Genomic DNA, 23,065 nt, shown 5'->3' on the forward strand with positions numbered 1-23,065 from the left:
CCTGATGTCTTAATTTTTGAGCATTCTCTTTAAAAAGCCTAACTGTAATTCTTCCTCTGTCCCTGGGAAATGTGAATGTGTTTCAAAGCCTCTTGCCAGGTTGCTTTACAACCCAGAGAAGTCTTCCCCAAGTACTTGGGAGCTATCCCTCTGAAAGGTAATCATCAAAGAGATAGTACCCGTATCACCCAGGATCTATGAGAGGGTAGGAGACTAATTTTGTTGGGTGTCCATTAGTAAACACAGATAGCCTCATCACAGAAAAAGATATGTGCACACCCAAATATAATTGAGTGTGCTGGACACATGCCAATGATCAACCTTCCCCTTGAGAGCCTCAGATATTTTTTTTCTCCTAAACACTGGATTATCTTTTTTCAATAAGAATGGTATTTCAGGATTTTCATCATATGAAGAAGTGATCAAAGAATCTGAAGTCAAAAACTCTAGAAAAACTCTTAAAGAGATGTATCAGGAAGTTAATGAAAATATTATGCTGTTTTTCTGGAATCTATAATATTTGTAGTGTTTGTTATAATTTATAATTCATTGGCATTCATTTTTTTTTCATTAAAAACGAATAATTTTCTGTTTCCTATTGACAATTTGTATTTTTCTTAAAAACAGTCTTATCAGGGGCACCTGAGTAGCTCAGTCAGTTAAACTTCTGCCTCTTAATCTCAGATCAGGTCACGATCTCACAGTTTGTGAGTTCAAGCCCCACATCAGGCTCTGCACTGATGGCACAGAGCCTGCCTGGGGTTCTTTCATTCTCTCTGCCCTTCACCTGCTTGAGAGCTCGATCTCTCTCGTGCGCTCTTTCTCTCTCAAAATAAATAAATAAACTTTTAAAAATATTAAAAAAGAATCTCATCAAATTATATAATGTTTAGGAAGCACAAAACCTAGATCCACCTCTCCCCAGAAATAATCATTTGTCAAGTCATTAAAAATGACTTCTAAAATGTTTCCCACACACATTTTCTCCTTTGCCACAATCTTCATTTTCTCTAAGCCATTAGCACAGCATTACTTCGCTTTGTCAGGACTAGCTTATCAGCCCTATCACTAATTTCCATCTAGTCCTCCTGTATTCAACACCAGAACTGTTTTACTCATTTCACCTTCTTTCAGTGTGGCTTCCAGTAGTTCTGAGACTGGAAAACTAAACATCATATTTCCCAAACTCCTTTGCAGCTAGGCTTATGCAATTATCTTAGTTTCTGCCTATTAGATACATGTGCACTGCTACATTTGGAAAGCAGACGAGTGATGGAGGCCTAGTTCCTGCTTCTTGGTTTACTTGGGCTGCTAAGTCCTGGAGACATTCATTTCCCAGTCTCTGGTCACTAGCTTTGTGGTCTCAGACATTCTGCTGCATTAGCAGAAGCAGCCTTCTGATTCATCACCTCCCCAACTGTAAGAAAACTCACCACTTCTCTTAAAATCAGTTTCAAATATCAGTGATATTTTGAGGATTATTACAGAAAGATCTTCCTTGAGTCCCAAATGATATTATAAGCATTTAATTCCCTGTGCCAAATCCCTTTCTACTTAAAGTTTCTAACATTGTGTCTATTACTACAACTGAACTGTGTCTGATATATATCCTCTCTCCCCCTTCTGCAACATTTCCTTAGTTAGTTATCTTTCTAAATCAAAGATTATACCCTAAGCTTCAAGAATGACATCCAAACATCTCTGTAGGTTTTAAAGGCCCTCAACAATCTAATGTCAACCCAATAGCACAGTTTCTTCTTATACTACCTACCTTTGTTGTTTTTGTTTTATTTTTTTTTAATGTTTATTTATGTTTAAGAAAGAGACAGAGCATGAGCAGGGGAGGGGCAGAGAGGGAGGGAGACACAGAATCTGAAGCAGGCTCCGGGCTCTCAGCTGTCAGCACAGAGCCCAACACGGGGATCAAACCCAGGAACCGTGAGTGAGACCTGAGCCAAAGTTGCAGGCTTAACTGACTGTGCCACCCAGGAGCCCCTCCACCATCCTTCATTCTATTTGCCCTACTTAGTAGGCAGGCTACCTTACACACACTTTGAACTTATTTTGTATCTTTACTTTGGTCTTTACTCAAATGTCTTCCCAGACCCAAGGTAGCTTCCCAACTACTTCTTGGACAGTGGAAAAATATTACTCATCCCTAAAAGCCCTGCTCCTTTTATCACACTTTCATCAGTCCCTGAAAAGTATCAATCACTTGATCCTCTTCAATCTCTCAATATCAAAGCCTCCTTTGATACTAATCACACTTTGGGAGTGACTTAGGGTTATTGTTCCAGATGGTTAAGTGACTATCCCATTAGAACATGAACCTCAGAAAGTAGACGTCAACGTTTATCATTCAATCCCTTTACTACTTGCCACAGTGCCTACTGCTATAGGGAACACATAAATACATATCAAATGAACAAGTGGACAAATAAAAGAACATATGGAATGGTAAAGAAGTATTTACTAGCTTATTTATTTTTGCCCAACAATGGCTGGATCAGAGACCCAGGGAAAAAAAAATGAGCTCAATAAACACCAATATAACTAATAATTTGTTATGTGTACTTTAAAATAACTCACTAAATAAGTTTTCTAAAGACTCTCCTGTCAAGTTGAGATACTGAGCCCAAACTCAGAGTTTTCTTCCTTTCTAACCCTTGATCTACCCATGGTGTTTTCAATAGCCATGAGGATGTTTCATCCAATAAACTTCTTTAATCTTCTTGACTGCAAGTAACCTTTACATTCAATGATATGCTGCTAAATCATCTCTTCAAATGAAAAATGCCTTCATGTTTAGTATTTGCCAATGTCCATGATGTTAATATTCTCAGTACTTCTGGTTTCAAAAAATGGCTATGCTACATAACTAGCTTGCATTATTCTTGAAAATTCACCAATCAGTGCCTGTGAGAAGATGTAAGCTATAACTTAAGCTATTGAGTTTTACACTCAATTTTCAACAGCATATCCCAGAGCCACATCTTGGACCCAAGACTCCCCTTTGTAATTTTAACTGAAATGTATCATGTTCCTATCAAAATCCTTTAACTCTGGCTCACCTGCTACAACTTCACAAAACGAGACCCCAGGCTGCATCATCTCAACGTCTCTGTTGACAGCTTCACTCACCCTTCAATTGATTTTTTTTTATAAAGTTTATTTATTAATTTTGAGAGAGTGCGAGCCAATGAGCAAGCAGGGGTGGGCAGAGAGAGAATCCCAAAAGCAGGCTCTGCACTGACAATGCAGATGTGAGGCTTGAACTAACAAACCATGAGATTAAGACCTGAAGTCAGACGTTTAACCAACTGAGCCACCCAGATGCCCCTCCATTGCCTCTCTTCTACAAAATTTCAACCTAGAGTCAATATAATCAACTTCCCAAATCTGTTACATGAGCATCAGAATGCTGAAAACTTCTGAGAAAATCTCAAAGCCACCTATATTGTTGTGACAGTAAGTTTATGCTCCTCAAATGATACATCAAATGATACCTTCAGCTTTACTAGGAATTCCTCTTCCACGGCCCTGAAGCATTTCTCTTTCTACTCCCTTTGGTAACTTATCCAAACCTTGCACAGCATCCTTCACCTGCCTCTGTATTCTAGTCTTTGCCTTGCAGATGAGCATTTCCTGTTCTTGTAGACAACCACAGGGATTAGGGAAATGGGGTATGACACCCCAGCTTTTCACTCCTATATCAAAAATTCAGCATTCTCTGCAAGAACACGGATACTATTCCTGAAATTTCAGAACAGAACTTGTCCTTTCTCATTCCAAAGAACGTCTCTCCTTTTGTCTCTTTCACTACCTTTCTTCTTTCTCCTCTGGGAACTCACTGCATCACCTGTTTTCCATCAGATAAATCTGCAACTTGACTCTCACAACTACTCCCTTTCCTAATAATCTATAAACATGTGTAAATTTACCTTTTTAAATAAAAAAATTCTGACCCAACAAGACAGGAAAAATAAAATCTCTTTATTCATAGCAAAATCTTCCCTTGCCCAATCTTCCCTCTTTTCATTTCACTTAACAGAAGAGTCTCTATGTCCTCAGCCACATTCACCCTTTGATTCACATGTTTATTATAAAATATAATGATAATATAGGAAAGTTTTACAATTTTAGTATAAACATGAATAGAAAGCAAAACCACAAAATATCAGCTGTCATCCTACCAGGTGGCTGTATCATTGGCATTTTGGCACATTTCCATCTAGTCTTATTTCTAAAACAGTGTGTATGTTGTTTTTTCAGTGTTGGAATTAGACTGTATAAAGAATTTTGTGGGTTTTTTTTTTTCACTTGGCATTCTATCATGGACATTGCTCATTTTTATGTACTTTTCTTTAAAAACATGATTTTTAGTGATTGCATTATATTTTAGTGAATAGAGGAACCTAATTTACACAAGCATTCATCTATGTCATTCACTGAAGGACCCTGTGAAATTAGGCTTCAATATCAACTGCTTCAGTCAATAATCACCTCCTACTTGCCAAATACAAAGAGGTCGTTTATTTCCCCATCTTACTTTAACTTTAGCAACAGTTGAAAATGTTATATACTTCTCTTTTCTCAAAATAGTTTTCCTTTGTCTTTTTATAATATTACATTCTTTTATTATCATTTTCATTCAATTTCTCTAACCATTTTCCTCAACAAACTTTGCTTGGTCCTCTTCTTCACACCCAAGCGTTCTGTCCTTTTCACTTCATTCCTGATCATTTTTCACCCAAGCCATGATGAGAAATGGCAACTGTACACAACAATATCTGAATTGTAAGACTGATATTTTTTTCTTAAGTATATATTTGTTTACAATTGTCATAAGAAAGCTTTCTCCACTGGTTTATTATTTGGAAAATCAAATGTCTGAGTTACACTTTTGAGAAGGATAAAAAAGGGCCAACGTAATGATGTTCCTGAGTCACAAGCAACAGATCAAATTCAGAATTCAGGGAAAGAACTTGGGACCATAAATTGGAGGTGGGAGACTTTATACTTAGATATATCTGACTAAACAAATTGCATTACTTTCAATAGGTCGAGAAATATATAGTCACATTTACACACCAAATTTACAATTTATGAAAATGTACTTTGAAAAAACATTCTCTTTTTTTGGCCCTCTTCTAAAATAAGTTATTTGACGCACAAAATAAAGTTTTTATAATCATGTTGTCACTGAAAAGTAATGAAATCAATTTGGTTTCTCCTCTTTGGGTCGGCATGAAGTTCTATCTCATTTTCCTCCAGGTAGCTTTTAGGATACATATTAATCACAAAGACACATCTTCTATTTCAGAGGTAGAAAAGCTCAGCGTTCCACAAGATTGGCTTATTCTCTACAGTGTATCCAGGCAGAATATTAAAAGCAAAACAATTTCATAACAGAGTGCTTTATGTTACAGGTGAAATCTCAAGACAATCCTGTTACCAAGATGAGGTTTTTGGTTTTGTTTTCTTACACTTTTAAAAAATGTTTCCTTATTTATGAGAGAGAGAAAGAGAGAGAGAGAGAGAAAGAGAGAGAGAGAAAGAGAGAGAGAGAAAGAGAGAGAGAGAGAGAAAGAGAAAGAGAGAGAGAGAGAGAAAGAGAGAGAGAAAGAGAGAGAGAAAGAGAGAAAGAGAGAGAGAAAGAGAAAGAGAGAGAGAGAAAGAGAGAGAGAGAGAGAGAGAGAGAGAAAGAGAGAGAGAGAGAGAAAGAGAGAGAGAGAGAGAGAGAGAGAGAGAGAGAGAGAGAGAAGAGAGGCAGAGAGAGAGGAAGGGAGAATCCCAAGCAGGAGCTGTGGTGTCAGCACAGAGCCGAACACCAGGCTTGATCTCATGAACCAAGAGATCATGACCTGAGCCGAAATGAAGAGTCAGATGCTTAAGTGAGTCACACAGGCACCCCAAGATGAGGTTTTTATGACAAAACTGTTCTAATCGTCTGTTATTAGTCATAACAGTATATTATTGAGCTGACCAGGGAATGTTCTTTGGTCCTGACTTTTACAAGAGTCAATGTGTCTAACAGAAGTAGCTGCTAGTACACTGTTTTACACTGTAGGTAAGGGCAAGAGAGATGAAATTTTCAAAACTTATATTTATAGACCATTTTCAGCTTTTACGAGCTGGCTTCTCTATCTTTAATGTCATTTGATTCTCATCTTCAGTTTAAGAAACACATTAGAGCAGTAGTTACCTTCATTGAGCAGACTGAGAAATTGAAGCTTGAATGAATGGACTTGCTTGCTAAATTTGACTACAAACTCAAATTCCGTGACTCCTAACACAGACTGCTTTTTTCTATTAGTGCTTAATCTGATCTGTCATTAAACAACTACTTTTTCCTTTGATTCATTCCAACTCATCTCACATGCCTCACATGCATTTTCTTTTAGATGAAAAGGACAGGAAAAGAATATACACAGCAGCACATTTTTTCCCCTACTGGCTTCACACATTTTTATTTGCTGAGTCTCATTTGTTTCTACTCTATGACACATACCCCCAAATTTAATTTCTAACAACATAATCAATAACAAAATCTATTCAGTGAACCAATTTGGAAGTGCGGTGGAAAAATTAACTATGGTGTCATGAAAATCATTTTGCTATAGTGGAGCTTGGTTTCATGTATACACACATACGCATGTGAGAATAAAACTACCTGTCTCACAGGGTTATTGAACAGAGCTACTAACTACCAGTTGCCATACTCAAAACCTTGGGAATCTCTCCAGAAAGCTTTCCCTTTCCTTCACTGTCCGTATCCCCAAAGACACTATGTGCTATTGATTCGATGCCATGAAAAGCTCTGCAACATGTCCTTCATTCTCCATTTTCACTAGTTTTGTCTTAGTTTAGATCTTCACCATGTTACTCTGGTTACTATTAATTTATGTCTTGTCAATTTCAATTCCACAAGGCTTATAGAGAATGAGTTCCAGTGACAGGTACAACAGATAAATATTTGCATTTCCTGGGGCGCCTGAGTGGCTCAGTCGGTTAAGCGTCCGACTTCGGCTCAGGTCACGATCTCACAGTCCGTGAGTTTGAGCCCCGCGTCAGGCTCTGTGCTGACAGCTCAGAGCCTGGAGCCTGTTTCAGATTCCGTGTCTCTCTCTCTCTCTGACCCTCTCCGATTCATGCTCTGTCTCTCTCTGTTTCAAAAATAAGTAAACGTTAAAAAAAAATTTTTTTTTAAATATTTGAGTTTCCTTAGGATTCCTGAATTTCTGCTTTTCAATGAGTCCTTGCTGCATTTGAATATTTCAGGTGGACATCTTAATTAGGTACAGAGAGTTCTTCAACTCTATACACCTACTATGATTTACTCAGAAGACATGCTAATAACTATCAATAGCAGTAAGAACCAAGAGGAATTATAAATGGAGACTAACAGATTCCAGAAAAGTCAACCAAACTCACTTTTACCAGGGAATAGCATCTGAAATGATGAATCCTAAATTTGCATACATGGAGAAAGTTCTATAAAATCCCAGTACTCTATCACAAAATTTATGTGTTTCCTTCTTGGAAAAGGTCATTCCAGATAGGGAGATTTAATCCCTATTGAATATGCCAATTGGCTGCCAAAATTATTTGCAGAATATTATTTTAATGAACTTTTACCTTCTCCCCACTACACTAAGAGTCCCTAAGAAGTGCCTCCTGCAATAAGATTCCAAGAATATCTGGAATCCCTAGTCCCTTGAAAATGTAACTCCTGTAAACTAGTAAAAATTTTAAAGTCCAAAAAATACTTACACCAAAGTTGGTAGCAGCAAATCGATCTGAGGCAGAAACCTGTACATTTGTTGCAACTGTTGTGTGAGCATAGAAAGCATTTATATTCGCCAACAAGGTGCTCATGACAGCAGGGACACCAGGGCACATGTATTTAGAAGACAGACATGAAAAGTGCCTATAAGACAAAAACATTAAGCACTTTTAAAACATAAAGCAATTAATTCACATAATGGCATACCCTCTAATGTCAGCAATTAATTCCCCAACTATATCTATGAAAAAAAGAGAACACTCCCACGATCTCTACTAAACGAAAGAGAAAGCAATTTCGGCTTTTAAAAATTTCTCATTCACAAATGTGAAGTGGTTTAATTAGAATGTGATTTGCCACAGGGATGAGTGCATAATTCCTTTCAACTGTGGGAGTTTTGTGTGTACACACGCAAAGTGCACTTTCCAGGGGAATCCAGCACAGTGGGAAAGCCATTATACAGGATCCTCCCCTTCTTCAGCAACTATGCCGTCATTTACTTCAGTTCCCGAAATGCTGCATTTTAACCTGAATGTCCTTTTATACTTGTATTTCTATCATACTGAAGATGCAAGGTCTCCCCTTTCACCGCCTATCTACTGAGTAAGTGAATTCAACATCTGACTTGAGTCCAGTTTCTGGGCTTTTGTCATAAAGGAATACCTTCCATAAGCATTTCTGTTTTCTTAGCATTTTGTTACAGCCAGGATCTAATAAAGCAAACAGAAGAATGGTGAGGGCAGATTGAATTATGCCAGCTTTAGGCTTAAAGACCATTCCTTTTAAACCCTGAATAATAGTATCATTCACAGACATCAGAAGCATCAAGTGTTCAATTCTGTTACTTCTCTCAAGAAAAACTGTTTCATTTGAACTATAACAAAAGACGTGAAAACTGAAAACACAGCTTAAGATAAAAATGCACAGATAAAATACTCATGGAAGGAAGAAATTTTCAGTTTGTTATCTGAACCTATTTTGTTCTCATGCCTCAGCAATTTATCCTCCACTTAATCATCTCTGAGGTCTGTATTATTGAACACAAACACAGAGTGTGCATGCATAAATGAAATGCCCTGAATGGCACCTCCAAACAAATGGATGGTCCTAGAAATGGTGGCTTCTCTTAAATTTCAGTCAGGCTACTCACTGAACTCCTCAGGATACTGGCTGATCAAAGTAGGTTAAAGTTTTAAACATGGATCTTTGAGGATTATGAAAAACAAAGTACGCCACAGTTGTTACATGAGGTTTTGCAATTTAACCCCAGAAAGATTAATACTGATTGCTTCTTTTAGGTAAATGATACATATTTTGACTGTAAATAGGAGGTAAATACCTAAGGGAAACAGTAAGAAACTCAAAGACCAGAACTTTATTATCCTGAACATGCATTACTTATTTTTTTTTAATGTCCATTTATTCTTTGGGAGACAGAGAAAGAGGGAGACAGAGAGGGAGACAGAATCCCAAGCAAGGCTCCGCATGGTGAGTGCAGATCCCAAGGCAGGGCTTGAACTCAGTAAACTTGAGATTATGACCTGAGCAGAAATCAAGAGTCAGATGCTTAATCAACTGAGCCAACCAGGCACCCCTAAACATGCATTATATATTTAAAAGGATACTGGAGGTCACCAGGATGAATAATCTTGTTCGTGGCTTTGAAAAATGGATCCATGCCTCCTAATCCAGCTGAGTTACTTAGTATTTACTTGTGGTAGCTGCTACCCTCTGATTTTTGGGGCTCAATTAGGGTGGCAGCAGTTTGGCAGAGACTTTGAGCAGAAATAAAGGAGAAACATAATAAATATCCTGCTGAAGGCATTCAGAGTGAGAATTTTGTAGGTGAAATTGAAAGTTTTATAATGAAGATGACACAATTATTGAACGCCGTTCACCGCTATAAGCAATCTGAGGGAAAAATGAGTGTAATATGGGAAGATGGGGGATACAAACAACCAAGTTTGCCTATTTTATACTTTGAGTTGGTAAGCCAATGTTTTAGTGATGAAAATTCTCATTGCTTTTGGGGCCCCAAAGCAGTTTTAACACCACAATGAGAGATGTGATTTTGAGTTATATAATTTAATACAATCCTTGCTATGTACCTATCATTGATGTTAATACATATTATTCATAAAATTATAAAAACAGTAAAAATAAATTTTTTTTACACTTTGAAGTTTTCTTAGGAAACAACTTCAATGTATAGTTTAAAGGTAGGGTTATAATACTTTCTCTTATTAGAAGTGATTACAAATAAAATGGATTCTAGTGTTTTTCCATCCTTTAATCTTTCCTCCATTTTTTATATTAAAGGCATCTGTCCAGACTACTCTCCCTTCAATAACTACACACTTACTGTAGCTCTGGAATGATTCTTCATGATAGGAAGAGATGATTAAAACATGTTCCTGGTATAAAATATGCATACCCTAATTGAGAGGCACACACCTTAAACACTAATTTTCTCATCTAAGAGAAAGTGCTGTTCCAGAGTATCTAAAGTTTGGGTGCTATTACTGAGGTATCCACAGGCCAGAGGAAGGTACAAAGCCTAATGGAGGACAAAGCTTCAAAGGCTGAGTTGAGCCCACTAGTGGTGAGACCACAGAGGAGAAGTGAGAGGGAAATGCCTGAGCCAAGGTCTAGGGGATTAGAGTTCATGTAATGGCCATGAAAGAGTGAAGAGTTTAGTATCCCTAGAATTTGGTTCAATAAATATTTATTCAACATATCTAAAGGTGAGATACCATGTGAGGCACTGGATATATAGTAATGAATCCACTTGCAGACGAATGGGAGAATCAGTTCTATAAGAAATATAATACAACTATGTACATGTTATGAGAAAGAAAAGCCTTACAGAGTGCTAAGGGACAGTATGTTAGAGTGTGCATATTGTGGTCTGGTGGGTCAGGGAAAGGTCAAGGAAGACTCTTTGAAATGAGACTGGGCTAAGAGTTAATGCATAACTACGAGACAGCCAAATCAAGCATAGGGCTTGCTGTCACTGATAGGTAAAGGGTGTATTCCAGGGGAATGGAATAGTATAAACTAAGGCATAATAGGGAAAAAAAATACCATGTACAGTGAACCCTAGAAATTTTAGGTTGGTAGATCCCAAATTTCCAAGAGAATATTCTCTGCCAAGTTTGACCAAAACCAAAGTGAGGGTGTGTGTAGGACAGTCTCATGAAATATGTTAGGCAAGTTAGATCTAATTTATAGATCAAAGGACTTTTTCAAACTAAAATTCAAAATCTTAGAGTCAGTGTAAGTAAAAAATTTAAAAAAAAATTAAATCTCCAAGGAACTCTAGCTGTTCACATGGATAGAAAGTGAATTTTTTTTTAGGTTATTTTCTATTTTGAGAGAGAGAGCACAAGCAGGGGGAGGGGACAGAGAGAGAGAGAGAGGGAGAAAGAATCCCAAAGGCTCTGAGCTGTCAGCACAGACCCTGATGTGAGGTTCGAATTCACAAACCATGAGATCATGACCTAAGCCAAAATTGAGAGTCAGGTGCTTAACTGACTCACCCACCCAGCTGCCCCATGATTGTTGAATTTTTTTTTTTCAACGTTTTTTATTTATTTTTGGGACAGAGAGAGACAGAGCATGAACGGGGGAGGGTCAGAGAGAGAGGGAGACACAGAATCGGAAACAGGCTCCAGGCTCCGAGCCATCAGCCCAGAGCCTGACGCGGGGCTCGAACTCACGGACCGCGAGATCGCGACCTGGCTGAAGTCGGACGCTTAACCAACTGCGCCACCCAGGCGCCCCTGAATTTTAAATAGATGATCTTGGCTTTGATGAAACTTTAGTAGGATGGTTTAAAGAAGGTGAGACTAGAGAAGAGAGCTCAATTAGGAGGCTGTACAGGGAAGGGAGGGTGGGTGTCTGAGTTAGGGTAGTAGTTATACAAATATGGAGGAGAGAATGAATTTGAAAAACACTGAAAGAAGACAAATTGTCAGGGCATGGTGATTGAGGAGGGCTGAGAGGTAGGGAAGAGAAATGGTTATGCTCCAAGGTTTCAGTGCAGGTAACGGGTACTTTTGCTATGTGGGCTGAGAACAAAACAGGACAAAGGAATTACAAGGTGGGAATTATGTGTTGAGTTTGACCTTAAGGTACTTGTAGAGGTTTCACATAGGAATGCCCATCAGCTTATTGGATACTTGAACTGGACAGTTAGATTTAAGGGTCACTAAGTATATTGGAACCAGTCAAAACCATGAAAAAGGATAAGGTCATCCAGGAGGATTATGCAACATAAAAAGAGAAATGTCAAAGTGTGGAACTTGAGAAACACCAACATGTAAGGAACTTGTGAAAGGAAAAAAAAATAAGTGAATTCTATGACTAAGGGCAAAGGAAAAAAACAGATGGATTTAAGGAAAGTCAGGACACTGGAATCAGGGAAACCATGGGAATGAGAAGTTTCTTTGCAGGTGAAGGATGATTGATGCTGTTAGGTTCAGTGAGGAAGTCTTACAAGGACAGAAAATAGACTATTGGACTTGACAAACACACTTAATTGTGACCTTAACAAGATCAATGTTAGTGGAGAGACAGGATGCACCAAGAGGAAACAGGATGAAAAGTGGGGAGGTGCCAGGGGTGACCAAGGTAAAGTGGGTCAAGGACAGATTCTGTTGGTCTCAAGCTAAGGAATTTTCACATTCTCATGTGGACTATATGAAGTTGGCAGAGATTTTTGCCGAGGGAACTGACATTATCAGACAAATTTGGAAAGGTGACTCTGAAGTGGTGTAAAGATAAATTCAAACGAGTAGGTATTAGATGCAGAAAAAACAATTTAGGAAGACATAGAAGCAAAAAAATGACATTTTCACCCTGCTTGCAATATGACTAAGCCATTCACATACCACACTAAGAAGTAACAAAATATTTTGTACCTTGAGATAATCTAAAACTCACAGAATCACATTTCTGAATCTCTAAGATATAAAACTTGAATAATTCTTCTATGAAACCTAAACTTTCTAACAAAACAGCTTTGAACCTGATTTTACCCATGTTATATCTGAAAACTTATTATGACTTCTGAAAATATGAAAACCAGGTTTGTGTCCCACCAAGAACAGCACAAGAATACCATGTAAACTAGAGAACCTTAAAAATGTTGTGTTACTTTGTTTTGTTTCGTTTTGCCAGTGCTTTTGAAGCCTGACTCCCTCTGTGCGTTTGTTGTAATTAAACATTTCTTTCCTTTTCTAATTTTTTTTTTCCTTCTTAAGGTCATAGATAAAGTAAGGTGATTCAGGATTGGAATTCAGGCAATGTAAGTTCAAATCCGTATCTCTTAACTGCTAGAGTGTAGCTTTCTCATAATTTATCCTCTTCCTTCTCTCTTCAATGTTGTGTATTACTTGTACATGCATCTGTTTCTTTCAGAATATGTTTAGTTCATGCTTGGTTATCATCTTATTCACCCCTCCTCTAGCCTACTGTTTTTCTTGTACAGAGGAGATGACCAATGTTTATTAATGAAAACAAAAGCAAAGTGAGCCAAAGGTATTGGCTATGTAGAGTTAGAGTGTACATTGTATGTGGTTGATTACCTTGAGTATGACAGTTTACCAAAACATCTAACTGCTTTGTAAACATTTGTTGAAGTGCCTGGCAGTTAGTGCCATGATGATGACAATAACTATGAAGGTTAATAGCATTGTGCTTATAACTGCTATATATTTTAAACTTTCCAGAGCATTAGGCATGTATTCGTCTTTGACAACAGAAATATTTTGCTTTCTGATTTAAATTTAATTGAGATAATTTCTGGGGAACAACTGGAAGTAGCTAGCTGCATATGATTCATTCCTTGAAACTTCCCATGGAAATATCCAAGAAACCCAAAAAATAATGTGAAGTCATAAAAGCCCTAGAAATTAGGGTACCCATCTAAGATTCCCCAGTACCTGGGAGGACTCTGCCTAACATTAGGGCAGCTGGCTAGATTGAGAGATATTCAGCAGATGACTAAAGTCTAAACTCCTGAAGTGTTAACCTGACAAGACAGATAACAGGAGGATGTTTCTAACAACCACACAGCGTATACCCTGTAAAAGATTGGGGCCTCAGCTGCTGGACAGCAAGGCTATCAATGACTTCACTATTCCAAGGTGATGGCTTCCCCAGTCAGGAAAGAGCTGTCTCTGTTTCCCACACCTACTCCTTCTACATCCATTAAAGGGTACACAACTCCCAAGATTGTAATACAGCTTGTGCAATAGGAAATAGGTAATGGGATTGAAGCTAGTTAGAAAAACAGGGCTAGAAGAACACTGGGAACAGTATATCCTGGGAATTATATAAAATCTTTTACATTTTGCTTCCAGCAAGACAAGAATTCACAGGTTGTTTAGATCATCCGGCGGGGGGTGGGGGGGGATCCAACTCTACTAGTTGGAGAGTCCACCAACAGGAGCAGGTAAGTATCTTTCACCAATCTAAAGGAGAGCTGCATTTAAATAAAGTTATGGGAAAGAGTACGACATTTTTAGAGGCTTGACTTCCAGTTCAAGGTCTGCAGATGAATGCTGACAATACCCAGGTGGTTAACGAATACTGATTCCAAAGGAACCCTGTAAGTTGCCAAATAGGCAAGAGGCAAACACCTTTGTATATTATTTTCACATTCACACATGCATGTACACACATGCACACATAGGTATAGGCAAAAAACAACCAAAATCCTGGCAGGAAACAGTATTAACCAAAATGGTACAATGTTATGTCCAGATAGAGCTATAAAATTTTGTTTTTTTAAAAAATACATTTTGTATTTTAAAAATAATTTACCATTAACATGTTTTATTACCCTTATCAGAAAAGCAGATATATAAAACATATATTTTAAATGTTAATTCAACTTTTACCTATTATTGATTTCACAAGTCTTTTTGTAACTTAGCATGAAACAAAGCAACCCAACACTTCTTAAAATTTTATTTGATTGACTTAAGTAAAAATTCTTTATATTTTTCTTGTCTAAAAATACCTAAAATTTAAAGTACTATATATAATGTAAAAGTGTATAATCTGTATCACTCTTTAAAGTACTATTGAATAAGATTTTTACAAAAGAAGTCAGCAACAAATTACCAGTAAAATGTTTTTTCTTTCAAAGTTTATCATAGACCTTACTGGTTTCTGGTGAATGAGTAGATGCAAAAGAATTACTACATAATTACTGTAAAATAGATACTACTTTGATTTCACTAAATAAAATATATCAAGACTTACTTTTGAAGGTATTAATGGAATGATAGTTGCTCATAACTCCCTAAGGCAAAATACAAAGATGATAATGGTGAAGACTGGACATCAAAGCAGGACAATGAGAAAAACCTAGTATTTCACTTAATGCTACTTTTCCTCCCATTAGTCCTTTACATCAGTTTTAAAATCAAATTGGAATAGTTTTTCTTAACTAAAATTGTAAACAACAAAATTTTCATTGTTTGGTGAAAGGAAAAAGGTAAATAGATTAAGGTCATGAATATGATCCTTTTTAATTTGATCAGAATTACATTGAACAAGTCTCACTATTTCTAAAAATTAAAGATACAGTAATTGCCATCTCTTAGAACTTACATGAAAATGTTCTTCTTAAAACTGGTGACTCGGGAGTTCATCAGTCAGAATACTAAGATTAAAAGTTTAAGCATTTGATCTACCCTATGACCCAGCAATAGCACTGCTAGGAATTTACCCAAGGGATACAGGAGTGCTGATGCATAGGGGCACTTGTACTCCAATGTTTATAACAACACTTTCAACAATAGCCAAATTATGGAAAGAGCCTAAATGTCCATCAACTGACAAATGGATAAAGAAGATGTGGTTTATATATACAATGGAATACTACTTAGCAACGAGAAAGAATGAAATCTGGCTATTTGTAGCAATGTGGATGGAACTGGAGAATGATATGTTAAGTGAAGTAAGTCAGCCTGAGAAAGACAGATACGGTATGTTTTCACTCATATGCAAATCCTGAGAAACTCAACAGAAGACCAGGGGGAGGGGAATGGGGAAAAAAAGTTACAGAGAGGGAAGCAGCCAAACCATAAGAGACTCTTAAATACTGAACACAAACTGAGGGTTGATGGGGGGGTTGGTGAGAGGGAAGGTGGGTGATGGGCATTGAGGAGGGCACCTGTTGGGATGAGCACTGGGTGTTGTATGGAAACAAATTTTACAATAAATTACATATAAAAAATCACTTCCACAAAAAAAAAGTTTAAGCATTTGAAAAAAATGTTTAAGAATTTGATACTAATTTTAAAAAATTTAAAACACTAAAACTCAGAATTTCCAGGTCATTCTTAGGAGTAAATTTTTTCCCTGGTTGGTAAAAATACCTGTCTTTTTCTAGAAACTGTAACTAGGATTATGGTAAATTACAGATGGTACATTTTGGTACCAAAACAATATCCTACACTGAACTTGCCTCTTCACATTCACTTTTAACCTAACTGGTAAATGATTAGACAGTCAGTTTAACCAAGAAAATCATATGCATCAAGGTACATATTTCTTAGATGGTTGAAGGAAAAAAAGAAAAAGAGACTTAAATTTCACAGAAGGAGAAGTGTTAATCATGGTTAATGGCTATACTTCTTGGAAACCTTAAAGAAATGGTCAGCATATTGCTTTTTAGTATGTGGGGAAGATAGAGGGATTATGGCTGGCCAGTTTAGAGATACCAGGGCATAGGCATGATTCATTCTAATACTAGCTCTGATCTGTGACCTTAGAAAAGTAACTTTATCACCCCTAGATTCAGTTTTTCCATCTTTATAATAAAAGAGCAGTTAAAAGATCTGATCTTTCTAAGCTTTACCATGTTTTGCATTTCTGAATACAAATAATAGGTTATGTCCAGTCATATATTACTTCCTCCTACGATCAACATTTGATTTTATTGGAACCCATGGTTAATAGGAATGGCCAGAAAGAAGGGGGCAAGAAAGTTGTTTTGAAGCATCCTTTGCTCTTCAGGAATTTTCAACTAAAAGGCTTCTAGGCAACCTTCAATTTGCCAGGAGTCTGACTCTGACTTTCTGTATGCCCCTTCTTTATGTGTGGTTACTGCCAAGGCGAAGCTTCTTGCTTCTAACCATCTCCTTAAAAATCAACTCCTTTTAAAGGCTGTAGTTTCAATGCTACTTACATTATTCTAGGAGGGAGAGGGAAAACAGAATTAAAAGGACAATTGGCCACTTAAAATGACTGAATATATCCTTGCAGCAAACCACCCCTTCAAATAGCACACCTTCAAATAAAATAGGTCAAAAAGTACTACTGTATTGTCTGAAAATGCTAATATTTCCCCACACAGACATGATTGAAAACAATGGATTAACAATGTTTAAATCACCTGACTTTGCTTTTCTAAGAAAACAGGGTTAGTGTCAAACCAATTAAACAAATGAAATTTCAGTTTCATGGGAAAAGTTAGATAGACAAACTCAAAAAGTGATGCTTAAATTGCCAATAATGAGATAGTTTCTGGAACGTTTTCAGTTATTAAAGTGATTGCTACAACATTATGATCCATTAATTCTCAAACATTACTGGCAAAATGTTGGGAAGTTATGTGTATTTCAAATAGCACATCTGTATTCAATTCACTTGCTATTGTTTTGTAGCTATCACGATAGAAAAAGTAAAAAAAAAAAAAAGAACAATCATCTAACTTACCTGCCTTTTCATGGATAATTGTCCCTAATCACATCATCTTGTGGTTTTCAAGGGATCGAAATGCCTTTGATTCAAAAGATCTAAAGGTCAATTATTTTTTAATAAGAATAAGAGCAGGGTGATTAGAAAGAAGCACCATAAAGATGACAATGAGTTTTAGACCCTTAGAAGATTTCAGAGAAACAATACAAGATGAAAGAAAAGACTATCTGTATTTCTAATGCTAGAAATACACTAAAATAGTATTTATCACGTTTGCTCCCTAAAATTCAAATTAGTATGCATGTCAGTGATTGTATGCATTCACTAAAGAGGGGGTCAAACATTTAAGGATCGCTTCTCCTTTGGCGAAATGCATCATAACTTTTCATAGATGCTAGGTATTGCTCAAACTCCATTACAGAGGTTTTGAGTAAGTATGAGGGCAGTGGTGGGAGACAGGAAAGTAATGAAATGTGTAGGGTTTAGAGGAACCACAGAATTTGAAGAGCAAGTCAGGATGGGACCCTCAGGCTGACCATCAGCTTTCTCTGACATCTCTTTTCATCTACGCCTGGATTTAGTCCCTTCATGTCTATGCTGTTATAGTACTCACATATACTTCAATTATACTGTCTTGTTGTTATTTAATTTCTTCCTCTTTGCTCTAGAGTAGGAGTTCACTGAAGCAAGAGATATCTTTCATCACTGTATCCCACTGCCCTATATAACTAAGTCCTCATAATTAAATCCTCAGAATGTGTCTATCAAATAAATGAATTGTATCTTCTGGAATGTGGACTCCATTGGAGACTGGATCTTGACTTCTTGTTTGTTAATACATTCTTAGTGCCTAGAAAACTTCCATGGTAGGCTCTCAATAAATACATCTTACAGGAATGAATGATTCAATTAAGCAGCACTCTATTTAGAAACTAGGCTTATGCCTCAAACGGCTAAAATAGACTAGTGCCTTTAAAAAAAATGGTATCCCAAGAGTTCTGGTTCAAATATCAATTAGATAAATATGGCTAGTGCCAAAGCCAAGGTTGCTGAGGATACCAAGGTAAAAAACACTGACTTAATGCTTTTCACATTTGGTGTTACAGAAGCATGACCACGGTTCAACAAAAGCTCAGATTTTGTGACACACCCTGGGCTTCATTTTATAATAAATGAGACTCCTTAAACACTCAGTTAAAATATGTTTGACAGAAATCACCTCCAGAGGGCAATTTAATCCCTGATGCTGACATGGAATTCCCTGAGTGTGTTTATGGGTGAACAGCAAATCTGTCAGAACATTTTTAAGAGCATGTACGTTTGCATAGATTGATGTAAAGCATCAAGAACTCCCAAAATTCTCATCATGAAAACAGGCTCTATGCTCAACATCATGATGCAGAATATGTAAAATAGTGTGCTTCTTTGGAAGGAAAGATACTCTAATTCTTACTGTCATATGTTGGAAAATTTCCTTTTTCTTTTTAGATGGATTTACCATGTGGGAATATATCCTCTGGGTACTTGACCAACTGCTTGTCCAAACAGGAAAATTGTAATCTCTTTCTTCTTCCCTCATGAATGCTCCAAAACAAAGGGTATATTTTTATGAAACACATAGGGCTAATAAATTGTGCCCTCATAGAATGTTTTGTGCTATTAGGAGAGAGCATTTACAATAAGCAGGAGGTACCTTAGAGGAACGGGAAATTCAGTATTAATGTTCAGATTATTTACGAGCAAAATAGATCCAGCCTCCTTCTTATGAAGGGAAATACACAAGAGGAAAATTTAATAATGTACAACCAGACTCTCTGACTTAATACACACTTCTCCTGTATTTCTGCTTCAAATCCATCTTCAAAGAAATGGGAGTATGCTTAAAAGAAACCAGACAATGTTACTTAAAAGAGAAGGATTATGAGGTTACCTGGGGATTTGGATCAGCATAAGGAGATTTTAAATATCAAAAGAAGCTAAGATTTGATTTTTATTTCTTATCAAATGGTGTCTAGGAAAGCCCAGAATAATTAAACAGTTTTGTCCTTTCCCAAACTTGTATATGTCCTTACTATACAGACAGGACATCTGTTTCTTCCTTGAAGCTGAGTTCCCCAACTTTGTGTTTTAAAAATTAAGGGAAGGGGCGGGGCGCCCGGGTAGCTCGGCTGGTTAAGTGTTCAACTCTTGATTTCAGTCCAGGTCATGATCTCACGGTTCGTGAGTTCGACCCCCTCCTCCCCCCCCCCCCCCCCAGCATCCTACTTCAAGCTAACAGCACAAAGCCTGCTTGGGATTCTCTCTCTCCCTCTCTCTCTGCCCCTCCCCTGCTCGCTCTCTGTCTCTCTCTCAAAATAAATAAACTTTTTTTTTTAATTAAGGGAAACACTACTGAGTTAAGTTTAACACGGGTAGTTATTTCTAGGTTTTGCTGCTGTTGGTTGGTTGGTTTTCTGGGTCCCCTGAAGCATTGTTTCAAGACAACAGAAAAATACGACTGATTCAATGGGCAACCAATTCAAATATGAACATATAGTTGGTTATTCATAAACTCTTTCTTTTTAAAGTTGTTTTATTCATTGCCCAATAATTTGTTAGGAGTCAAGTTACAATTCAACTGCAGAACTATCATTTGGAAAATACAGTAAAAAATATCTCTGTTCTATTTCAACACCTAACAGAAGAATGTCTGACACTTCTCCAAATTATTATAATTAATCAATATGGGGTGCTCTAAAACACTTAAGTGCAACATGTAAGGTAAAACAGATACCCACACCAGCTTAGTCTTTCCAATTCCACTTTGCATGCTTTTGGCAACTGTGAATTTCTGACACGAAGAGACATATCAGGAGAAGTTGAGAACAAACAACATGTACTTCTGTTTCATTCAATTCGAAATATGTACAGCCTTCTATCATGCATCCAGAATTTCTTATAAAGCAGTAATAAAACATATGACTGTTGAATCCAAGATTTCAATTTGTAAACCTTTGCAAATAATCCAAGTACCCCTCTAAACGCCACCATTCTATTATCTCTCTTAAACTTGATTACACATGTAATTATAACATTCACACAATGATATAAAATGGGGATGGGGTGTTTTTCTATAAAACTATTTCAATAATTAATGATAATCAATGAACAGTAAATGAAGTGATCATATTTACACTGGCAGTCAAGATTTTTAGGAGTTAGCGGAATGTCAAATGACATGAATATATCTATTTTTTTATTCTGGTCAGATGGTAATATTTGTACTGTCAAAGCAAAATTACACTGGACAAAATTAAATAGGCCAGGAAAATTTTATTCAAGGGTATGCAATAGAGAAGAGAAACCAGAGCTCAGTCTGAACTCAGCTCCACTGAAATATCAGATGGGAATGTTTTTAAGGGCTGACTTGGGAGGAAGGATGGAGGGGAGTTTTAAAGAGCTGGAGTTGGGGGAATCCTAGCCACCTGTGTTTGCAAATTGGCTTTATCCAAAATAAACTATCTCTTATCCTCATGACTTATCCTCATGACTGGAGATAGTATTACATCTTGGAGTAAGGAACCTACCCAAATGAGGCTCCTACCTTCCCACAAAGACTGGGAGAGAGGGGCCTATACTCCTTGATGATTACATTTGAGAGACACTTCTCCAGGTTCTTGAGAAAGCTAGTCCTGGGGTGTAAGACTGGCAAGAGACTTTTAAAAAATTTACAATCCAAAGAATTCTAAGTGTTCTAAAGTGAATTATAAGTTTTCTAAAGAGAGTACTGTAAGGAAAGGAAGGTCAGGGGACTCTCGGTTTAAGCATTCAGTAAGGGCCAAGGTGTGAAGGAGGTCAAGGGCCTACAGGCAAGAAAGAAGTTTGTCCAAAGTTCTATCAAGTTGAGGGAAATGTTAAGGCCATCTTGGTCAGTAGTGAAAGCAGAAGAAAACATTTAATAAATAATAATACCATTATCAAATCAAATGTGTAACTAGAAGTAGATACAGTTGATCCCTGAAAAATGCAAGGGTCAGGGTCACTGACAGCATATAACTTTTGACTTCCAAAAAACTGATCTAATAGTCTACTGTGACTGGAAGCTTTACTGATCACATAAACCATCATAAACACATATTCTGTGTAATATATGCATTAAATACTACATTCTTGGAATAAAGTAATCCAGAGAAGAGAAATTATTAAGAAAATCATAAGGAAGAGAAAATATATTTACAGTACTATAAAAAATCAATAATCTATAAGGAGACCTAAAGAATTTGAACTTTTGTTATTTGAGGGTCAACTGTATAATCTATAGCATTGTGTTATCATCTAAGTGCATTTGTCAATTTATTACCAAAATAAGACATTTTTTTTCCTTATGCCTCTCTGCCTTGCTTTCTCGCTTTAGACTAGCAGTTGGCAATCTAAGGCCACAGACAAACCCAGCCCATAGTTTTTTGTTTTTAAAATAAAGTTTTATCAGAACATGGCCATGTCCATTTGTTTAATATCTATGGCTGCTTTTGCATCTGGACTACATAATGGAGCAGTTGTGACAGAGATTGTAGGACCCACAAAGCTAAAAATACCCTGTGGCTCTTCATAATTATGAGCTCAAGTATGGGTCACTTGATACAAAATAAGGTACCCAAAAATATTTTATTGTTACTGTTTACTTAGGTTAAAAAATAAAAGTGATAAAATGAATAAAGGAGGATTCTCCTCTTTTAAACTATCAAAGTTGCATTTTTATTGTGCTCATATTACCTTACCTAGTAAGTTATTCTGAATTATACCCATTGACATGGGACAGAGCAGATGACAAACTCATAGACTCCATTATGGCTGCCCAAATACAAAATAGGTTGCCTCAAAAGGAGTGTGCTGTCACTCTATGTGAACAAGCACAGGGATGATGACCATCAGTAACAGATTCAGTAGCAGGTCTTCTGGTTTGGAGAGAGGTTCAATTGCATGACCTCCTACTTCCTTTTCACCTCTATAATCTTTAAGTCTTTATTATTTAACATGAGGACATTCTGTCAAATAAAAAAGCATACTTTTATTCAAAAAAATTTTTAAATGTATTCTTACACATGCTGTTCTATAATTATGACTGATGATTAAATGCTAGGAATAGTAAACCCTGAAGAAGACCACTGATTTTGGTCCAGTCTACCTTCATCATTCAGATGGGTGAAAATGATTGATTATTTGGGCCCGCATCAATTTGATTGTTGTGAAAATATGATCTAATCAATAATATAAAAGAACAGTTTTTTTAATGTCTATACATAAATACCCATATATACGGTATATATCTGAACAAGATGCATTTATACACTTAGATCAGGTTTCAAAAGGTGAACTGTGGGCAAGAAACCCAATTCTGAATGCTTACTGAAACTCCTCAGTAAGGGTTATGTGTCTGTGTGGGTCACTTCTGTAGAACAACATTTATTGCAGTGTGCGGGTGTTCTCAATAAATCTTCATTTGGCTGAACTAGTAGCACTGATATAAATATAGAAAGGAAGTATATATAGCCTACTGTTTGGGTCAAGAGACTGTAATGGCTC

At 36.8% G+C, this 23,065-nt stretch overlaps 1 protein-coding gene across 1 annotated transcript in view; it reads right to left on the reverse strand.

Moving 5' to 3' along the window:
• The window catches only part of UNC13C (unc-13 homolog C), a 371,311-nt gene that overhangs the window by 275,127 nt on the left and 73,119 nt on the right, over nucleotides 1-23,065 (reverse strand). Inside the window, exon 9 of the mRNA XM_042941974.1 lies at nucleotides 7,774-7,930. Coding sequence (XP_042797908.1) covers nucleotides 7,774-7,930 — 157 coding nt within the window. The remainder of the gene's footprint in view (nucleotides 1-7,773; nucleotides 7,931-23,065) is intronic.

Source organism: Panthera leo, chromosome B3, assembly GCF_018350215.1.
Source record: "Panthera leo isolate Ple1 chromosome B3, P.leo_Ple1_pat1.1, whole genome shotgun sequence".
NCBI lineage: Eukaryota > Metazoa > Chordata > Mammalia > Carnivora > Felidae > Panthera > Panthera leo.